General features: G+C 36.2%; 1 protein-coding gene across 1 annotated transcript; it reads left to right on the forward strand.

The window, feature by feature from the left end:
- The first annotated feature begins 2861 nt into the window (after positions 1–2861).
- LOC145158759 (uncharacterized) lies at positions 2862–8926 on the forward strand. Its single transcript, XM_079077610.1, has 8 exons — positions 2862–2931; positions 6216–6250; positions 6542–6887; positions 6963–7255; positions 7350–7594; positions 8103–8275; positions 8350–8468; positions 8558–8926. The coding sequence occupies exons 1-8, from the start codon at positions 2862–2864 to the stop codon at positions 8924–8926; spliced, it is 1650 nt and encodes a 549-aa protein (XP_078933736.1).
- Positions 8927–9667: the final 741 nt, after the last annotated feature.

Genomic DNA, 9667 nt, shown 5'->3' on the forward strand with positions numbered 1-9667 from the left:
AAGTGGTACTAAGGATGTTCAACGTGAACCTTCAGAAGGCACAAGCAAAACCAAGAATACAAGTGAAGCTCAATCAGTGAGAACCAAACCTCATGCCAGGAAGACGAAACCGAAAGTGAAGATACACAAATCTTCCACGAAACTTGGGCAAGCAAAAGCATCAGAGAAATAAGAGATATTAGATAAATCTCAACGAGAGGAAGCAATTCTGGCAATCCCAGAACTCCAACTATGTACAAAAAGAAAAGGCTTACTACCAAAAGGCGAAAGTGCATTCACAAGTGAACCCCAAACAGTGTTCATACTGTCATTCCTATGCTCCATAGAAACAAAAGGGGAGTTTCGCTCGTAGGTCATCATCACCTAGAAAGTTAGCTGAGAAACCCAATCATCCTCACTCTCAACTAAATAAAACTCATGTCAAGGACGTTAAAGGAAAGGGAGAGCTCGTCTCAGACTCTGAAGTCCAAACGAAGAAGACGACCACTAACCCTGGAAAGGATAAGAAAGAGTTTGTTAAGAATCAACATAAAAATAAACAATCTGATTCAAACAAATCTCATGAGAAAAATAACAAAATTAAAGTTTTCACCATTAATAAGAAAGATAAAACCACTCTAATTAAACAGACTTACTTGGTTGATCTTTCTATTACTTTTCCTTGTTCTGTAAAAGGCTTACCAGGACCCAATCAACTTTGGGTTCCTAAATCTGCTTAATTTGTGTAGGTTATTCGTGACGAATAGTTCGATGACGAATGGTATATTGACAGTGGCTGCTCACGTCACATGACAGGGAGGAAGGAAGAGCTGAGAGAGTTTCAGGCTCTCAAAGATGGCGGATGCGTTAAGTATGGTAATAATTCTTTTGGAACAATTAAGGGCTACGGGATGATCATAAATGGAGATTTTTAAATCCATAAAGTTGCATTTGTGGAAGGACTACAACACAACCTAATCAACTTTTCACAATTTGTTGTGGGGACTGGCCTGAAGGTTTCATTTGATGATGAAGGATCAGAGATCATAGAGAAGAAAACAAATATAGTTCTAGTGAAGCCACAATGAAAGGAAGAGATGTCTCCATTAAATCTAAATCCGATACGAGAGAAGCCTCCTATATGCCAGCTGACAAAAGCTAACTCTGATGATAGCTGGCTATGGCACAGAAGACTCTCGCACCTCAATTTTAAAGACATCAACAAGCTCCTTCTTGGTGATCACATGCGAGGACTTACCCTCTTGAAGTCTGATATGGATCATTTATGCGTTGCATGCGAAATGGGGAAGCAAAGTAGAATGAGTCATCCAACTCTTGTGAACACGAAAATCATTGAACATCTTGAAATTCTACATATCGACCTTTGTGGTCCATCTGCAATCGAAAGTGTAGGTGGTAGTAAGTACATCCTTGTAATTGTCGATGATTTTTCATGCTTCACTTGGGTATATTTTCTTAAACAGAAATCTAAAGCGATTCCAAAAATCAAGAGCTTCATAAAGCAAGCGGACATTCAATTGCGAAAGCTGGTTTGAAATGTTAGAAGCGACAATGGCCTTGAATTCAAAAACAAATAATTTGAAGAATTTCTAGCAGAAAAGGGAGTAACACACAATTTCTCAGCTCCCTACACTCCACAGCAGAATGGCGTACTTGAATCGAAAAACTGTTCCTTGTGTGAAGCCGATCGTACCATGCTTGGCTTCGCTTCTCTACCGTTGTATTTCTAGGCTAATTGCTATCGCCACTACATGTTATACCCAGAATAGATCTTTCCTCAACAAGTGATTCTCTCTTACTCCATATGAAATTCTCAATAATCGCAAACCTAATGTCAAGTTTTTCCATGTCTTCGGTTCCAGATGCTTCATCTTCAATTCCAAAGAAAACCGAAACAAGTTTGATGTGAAAGCTGACGAAGGTATCTTTTTAGGATATTCGCTGACCTTCGAGGCATATAGGGTTCTCAACACCCATCAAAGAAGATAGAAGAAACCTATTATGTCACCTTTGATGATAATTATGTAATGAAGAGTCAATCAAGCGAAAGTCCAAAGGAGGAAATATTTCCTAAAATAAGTCAAGTCACAGTTCCTATATCTAATCTATTTGAAGAGTACATGTTACTCTTTGATGAACCAGAAAAGGCCATCAATTCTGAAGCCAAGGCAGCTGATAATAAAGTTGACGAATAAAAGAAGATAATCGATGACGTTGCAAAAGAAATGGAAAACGAACCTAAAGATTCAAGCGAACCTCAAGGGCTAAGCGAACCTCATGCTTCAAGTGATCCTCCAAAAGATAGCACTCCATCGCCGGAGGAGGGTTCATCAACACCAAATAACCCAAATTTGCCTTTCCAGGGGGAGAATACATCTCCATCAATGACCCATGACCATCCACTCGAGGGGGAGAATTTTGAACCTGCTGTTGAAACCATCTCATCATTCGAGGGGGAGAATCAGAATACGAATGGCGATTCGGATGTTTAATCAGAATTTGAAGAAGAAGTGAATGCTGAACTGGATCCTGCCTATGATCCAACTATCCTCCACTCACAAAATGGACAAGAGATCATCCAAAAACACAAGTGATTGGTGAATTTTCTGAGGGAGTTCTTACACGTTCTCAGTTAAAAGAGAAAGCAAACTGCTTTATTTTCTCAAGTTGAATATTGCATGTTTAACTCGTTCGTCTCCAAAATAGAACAAAAAACTGTCAATACTGCTCTCGATCACTCTGATTGGGTACAAGCTATGCAAGATGAACTCAATGCGTTTGAGCGAAACAAGGTCTGAAGACTGATTCCCACACCACCGGATGCATCAGTAGTAGGGTTAAAATGGGTGTTTCGTAATAAGATGGATAAAGAAGGGATTATGATAAGAAACAAAGCAAGGCTGGCCGTTAAGGGATACTGTCAGGAGGAAGGTATTGATTATGAAGAAACCTTCGCTCCAGTAGCAAGGTTAGAATCAATGCGGATCTTTCTGGCTTACGCAGCACATAAAAATTTTGAAGTTTTTCAAATGGATGTCAAATGTGCTTTCCTGAATGGGGAGTTGGAAGAAACCATATATGTTGAACAACAACCAGGTTTCGTGAATGAGAAGTATCCTGATCATTGCTACATTCTGGACAAGGCGGTTTATGGTCTGAAGCAAGCCCCTAAAGCATGGTATGAAACTCTAACTCGCTTTCTAAAATTGTCTAAATTCAAACAAGGTTCGGTTGACCCAACCTTCTTTCGCAAGAAAGAAGGTGACCACCTAATGATCGTTCAAATTTATGTCAATGACATCATCTTTGGTTCCACGAATCCTAGCCTAACAGCTGAATTACGGAAATTGATGGAGACTAAATTTGAAATGAGCACAACGGGTCCAATTAACTTTTTCCTTGGACTGAACATAAGATAGGGACCAGAAAGTATATTTATCAACCAGGAGGCTTATACAAAGTCCTTGCTGGTGAAATTTGGCATGATGGGAGATTCAAGAGTGAAGGTTCCAATGGCATTCAGAATGAAGCTAACACCATATCTGTACAAACAGGCTGTCGATATGACTCTCTATCGTCAAATAATAGGGTCACTAATGTATCATATAGCTAGTAGGCCCGATATCATGTTTTATGTTTTCTATTGTGCTAGGTTCCAAGCCAATCCACGCAAACCTCACATGGTGGCTGTTAAGAATATCTTCAGATATTTTAAGCGAACCTCATCACTAGACATATGGTATCCAGCGAAGTCAAGGTTCTTTGTTCAATCATTCTCAGATGCTGATCTTGGCGGATGTGGTCTAGACAGGAAAAATACTATTGGTGGATGTCAATTTCTCGATGGTAAACTCGTCAGCTGGCAGTCCAAGATACAAACATATGTATCCATATCCACAGCCGAAGTTGAATATATAGTTGCTGCATCTTGTGCTTCACATGTCGCCTGGATTCAAATTCAGTTAAGGGACTATGGCCTAAACATGAAGCGAATTCCATTATATTGTGACTCTGAAAGCGCAATTCGCATATGTCACAAACCAGCGCAACACTCCAAGACGAAACACATAGCACTGCGGTATCACTTCATAAAAGATCACGTGGAAGATGGTAATGTTGAAGTTCATTTTGTTCGTTACGCTGATCAATTGGCTGACATATTCACGAAAGCCTTACGGGAAGCAACCTTCAATAGAATACTTCAAGGCTTAGGAATGACGGAAGCTGAATCAGTACCAAAATTGCTTTCGGTTCCATAAGCATTACTTTCGCTTTCGCCTCATTAAAAATTAACAGGCAAAATAGAGCAAACGCTCGGTCTATTTCGGTTCTGGATTTTTCGGGAACCGAATTGAACCAAACGTTCGGTCCATTTCGCTTCATTCATCAAAAGGCGAACTTTAGGTTGTATCTTCTATATCCTTTTGTATATTATGTATTAATACTTATTTCACTTATTTTCTGTTTTTCTTTATTTTCAAAAAATCCAAAAAGATTTTTCTTTCTAATTTCATTTATGAAAATCCAAAATCCAAAAATATTTAATTCTCTGCTTTTATTTGTTTTTTAGATAATCCAAGTTAACAAAAATATGTTTTTTTTATTTCTTTTTCACATATAAATCAGAATACCAAAAATATCCTATTGAAAGGTTCATGGATGAATTCACATGATGGAGCTGGGGCAGGTATTAATCTCTTTCTCTTTGTACTATCTAAGTGTCCCTAGAAGCATGCTGTCGCATGCTGTTCAAAGCCTCGACGACTCTAAAGTGAAGCCTTACTGATTCGATATATACAAATCGTCTCTTACCAATTAGGCTGCTAAATTCACTCAAGTCATGAGCTACCTTACTCTTCTCACATTGAGTTAAGAGTTTTCTGCTTGGTCATTTTTATATAGCAGAGGTACTTTCGGTTCTTTAACCACCTCACCACTTTTCTCCATTTATTTTGTCTCATGAACGTAACCCTTGAGATTCTCAGCATTTACCACTGAGGTTTACGGTTACACAACATCTTTGTTAATGATATTAGTTTTGTTTCACCATGATCTAAGTGAAACCCATAATTCAACACCTTAATTTATTGACGGTGAACAATTAAACGTTCTAGCTTTTCACCCATGTTTTAATGACATCACTCTAGTAGTGTGTACCAAGAAATCTCTTTTTAATTTTTGCGAGATCTTTATGACTATGTCTAGACACCAAGACTTTTCTACCCAAAAGATTCAATTTTGTTTTTGTTTTTGAGATTTCCAATCTCTCACCAAGTCACCGACAAATGATCAAACCTACTTGATGTTATAGGCTACACTGGCCACACAAGTACTTCATCCAACTTTCGGTCTTATACTATGCAGTTAAAATCGCCGATTTCCAGGTGATATCCAGGTGGGATATCGGTTATCGGTACTTCTTAAAATATTGGTATCAAATATCGGCCCATGATATCGGAACCGCGAATATCGCCGATAATTACCGATATTTGACTGATATTTTGACTCATAAATATCGGTTATATCACCGATTTTCCAGAAACTTTATTTTCGGGCTAAATTGTAGCTAATCCCATAAACATTAATTTTTTTTGGAGTTAATTTAAACGCTTAGCATATTAGCCCATACACGGATACACCTAATTCCATAAAGTTGTAAACCTAAACGTAAACCTAGAATAGTCAATCTGATCGTCTTTCTGTGTTCGCTTTCCATCTCCGGCAAGGCTGCAACAACAATTTGCGATTCTTTTGGAACGTGCGACGGCTCTTGTTCCATTCTTCTTCTTCATTCAATGCTACCCTTCTGCTATTAAGGAGCTACGGTACTGCTGTTTAGCATGTTCTTTGTCTACCGAGCCACCGAGGTACCTTTCTTCTTTACTCCATTCTATTTTTTAAGTTAAATAAGTAAATTAACTTAACTACTGAAGCTATGATGCTACCCTCATACTGTTATGATGCTACCCTCGTACCTTTCTTCTTCATTCATTGTCTTACTCGAAGGTGTTGTTACGTTAACTATTTTAGTTTCTGCAATAAGTTAACTGCTAGTGTTAACTGTTAAGTCGATGGACAAATGGTTTTAAATTGTATCTAGTAATGCTATTGTCAATTTGTCTTAATTTGTTAAATTTTTAATTTAAAACTAGATACTAGATAGTTAATACAAGTTTGGTAATATATTTTTGTTACTGATTTTGTTTTTGAAACAGATTTGACAATGAATGATCCATCCTCACATGCATCTGTAAACCCAACAAATACAAACACTAATACGATATCATCTGATGCTTGAACTGGCACAAAATGTTTAAATGGAGATATGGCATGGGAATGGGGAGAGTGGAGAGATCCCTTGAAAAAACAAAGCATTTGGTGGACATTATGTGGTAAGAAAATAAGTGGAGGAATCACACGAGTTAAGCAACATCTTACTCATACCGGAGGACAAGTCACCGGTTGTCCGAATATGACTGTGGATATCTAGAAGAGAGTCATGGCATCAATGAAATAAAAAGATAGGATAAATACATAAAAGAAAAGAAATATACAAATTCTTAGATCAAGCACGGCTGATCTTTTTGATGAAGTTGAAGATGAAGAAGTTGATGCTCAAGAAGTTAGTGCAAAAAGATATGTTTCAAAAATGAAAAATTTTGTGGGTTCTAGCAACGTGAGAGGTCCTATTGATACAATGTTTCCGATTAATCAAGAAAAAGCAAAGCAAAGTACATTGGATAAAAATAATCCAATAAAAGAGAAGTTAAAGATGAATCCTTGGGATAAAATTGGAACTTGGGCTTATTCGGTTGGTTTACCCTTCAATGTCGTGCGTGACGAAAGTTTCCAAGATATGATCAATTCAATTGGAGAATACGGAAGAGGTATTTAAATATGATTAAAGATTTATTCATTATTTGATTATTACTTACATACTTAAGTTTATGAATTTATATTAGGCATGCCAGCTCCATCTTATCATAATATTCGCGTCACACTGATGAAAAAACGTTTAGAAGATACTCAAAATTTTGTGGATTCGTTCCGACCACATTGGGAGGAATATCGGAGTAGCATTATGTCTAATTTTTGGACAGACGGGAAAGGAAGATGTTTGATAAACTTCTTAGTTAATTATCCTCTTGGAATGGTATTTTTGAAATCAATTGATGCATCAGAGCATGTGAAGAATGCTCAATTGATTGTGGAGATGATAAATGAGGTGATAAAAGATGTTGGAAAGGCGAACATTGTACATGTAGTTTTACTTTTCTAGTTTTCTAACTATTAATTATTATTTGAACTTTTTGTTGATTTTACTAATTAAAATCTTTATTATTTATTAGTTCATTACAGACAACGGGTCAAACTTTAAAGCTGCCGGAAAGATTTTAGAAGAACAACATCCAAAGTTGTTTTGGACTCCGTGTGCAGCACATTGTGTGAATCTCATGATAGGAGATATTGACGAGAAAATACCAAAGATAAAGACTGCTCTGACTGATGCGAGAGCAATTGTGGTTTACATTTACAACCACAGGAGGATTCTTAATCTGATGAGGAAGTTAACAAAGTACAAGGAGTTGCACAGGTCTTGCGTAATTAGGTTTGCAACATAGTTTTATACTATTCAGAGTATCCACGAGAATCGACATCATATTCAAGTATTGTTTGTTTTTGAAGAATGGAGGAAAAGTGACTTTGCGAAGAAGGCGGTTGGAAAGAAAGTCGAGCGAATAGTAGCAAGAAAGCAATTTTAGGATAACATACGCTTAGCTTGTCAAGTGCTAGCTCCTTTGGTAGATGTTGTCAGATTGGTTGATACAGAAGAGAAGCCATGTATGGGTTACATTTATGATGCAATGGATAGAGCAAAGGAGCAAATCAAGAAAAATCTCACTGGGACGCCTAATGAAAGAATGATCACTAGAGTTTAGGCTACGATTCAAACAAGATAGACTCACTAGCTTCATCATCCATTACATGTAGGTATTAAACTATTAATTTAATAGAATTGTTTAGTTTTATTTCTAAATCTTTATTAAATGTACAGCTGGATGTTACCTGAACCCTGCTATTTTTCATGGTGAAAATTCAAGGGAGATACGAAAGAATAGAGACATTGCCACAGGACTTTATATTGCAATTTATCGGCTAGTGCCTGATAATGATGACAATGATAAACTGAGGCAAGACTTTAACATATACATTGATTCAATTGGGCAATTTGGATCTTCAGCTGCTATAAGGGCTAGAACAAAAGTTGCACCATGTAAGTAAAATATTTTAAACATATTCACATGTTTTTATAGCTTTCTTTATTTATTTAATATTTATAAAATGTAGATATATGGTGGCGTACTTATGGGATCGACACGCCTTTGCTCCAAACATTTGCTAGCATAGTCCTTAGTCAAACATGCAGTGCTTCACCTTGTGAACGTAATTGGAGTACATTTGACAATGTAAGTTCTTTCTACCAAGTGTTTTTATAAATAATATTACATTTAACCTATTTACTTCATTAAATAATTTTTTTATTCTTTATGTGCAGCTACATTCAAAGAAAAGAAATTGTCTTTTACAACAAAAGCTCAATGATCTTATATTCATCCAATACAACACAAGGTTACAAAGACGCTTTAACTCGTTAAAATCTAACAGGTCATTGGATCCTATTTTTTTTAGAGACGTAGATGAAAATGATGATTGGGTTATACAAACAGAAGTTGAGCTTCAATGGTTTGTTGATGGTAGAGATGGTCTTCTTTGGTCAGATGCGCGAGAGCCAATGGGAGGATCCGAAGAAGTTGGGGTAACTACTAGGAGCAAAAAAGATCGCTATAGAGATGATGATGATGAAGTGGAAGATCTTGATGAACAATTGGATGCCTTGGCTGATGTGGGCTCGGAGGAAGATTAATGTCTTATGATTAGATTATGTGTCAAATAGTGACACTTTTTGAGCATGCTAGTTGCTATTATATTTATATATGTTTTAAACATTAACACTTTTTGAGCATGCTAGTTGCTATTATATTTATATATGTTTGAAACATTAACAATTTTTGAACTGTTGAACATGCTAGTTGCTATTATATTTATATATGTTTTAAACATTAACACTTTTTGAGCATGCTAGTTGCTATTATATTTATATATGTTTCAAACATTAACAATTTTTGAACTGTTGAACATGCTAGTTGCTATTATATTTATATATGTTTTAAACATTAACACTTTTTGAACATGCTAGTTTCTATTATATTTATATGTTTTAAACATTAACATTTTTTGAACATGATAGTAGCTATTATAGTTATATATGTTTTACGTTAAATGGTTATAATATATATAATTTTCATAATATTACAATACCGATATCCCACCAATATCCCACCGCAATAACCTATATATCAAATATTGGTCCTTGACTGATATTTGATTTTGGACCGCTATAACTGCATAGGTCTTATATCAAGATTCGTAGTTCAGTTGAATTAAAAGTCACCCTTACAGCCTAAAATTGAAAAGATGCCTTTCAATGTTTCTTAATAAGAATTTGATCATAATTTAATGGGAAACCACACAGACACTTCTTAGTCTCTCTTGACATTGAAGGAAGAGATTCGTGCCCGAGATCCACAGTTTCACGTCTCAAATG

This window comes from Lactuca virosa, chromosome 2 (genome assembly GCF_052849685.1).
Source record: "Lactuca virosa cultivar CGN04683 chromosome 2, Lactuca_virosa_CGN04683_v6, whole genome shotgun sequence".
In the NCBI taxonomy this organism is placed as follows: domain Eukaryota; kingdom Viridiplantae; phylum Streptophyta; class Magnoliopsida; order Asterales; family Asteraceae; genus Lactuca; species Lactuca virosa.

Coding starts and splice junctions, on each gene's coding strand:
- LOC145158759 (XM_079077610.1), top strand. CDS start 2,862: ATGGATAAAGAAGGGATTATGATAAGAAACAAAGCAAGGCTGGCCGTT. Junction 6,251..6,541: donor ATCCATCCTCACATGCATCT/GTAAACCCAACA, acceptor AATACATAAAAG/AAAAGAAATATACAAATTCT. Junction 6,888..6,962: donor AATTGGAGAATACGGAAGAG/GTATTTAAATAT, acceptor AATTTATATTAG/GCATGCCAGCTCCATCTTAT.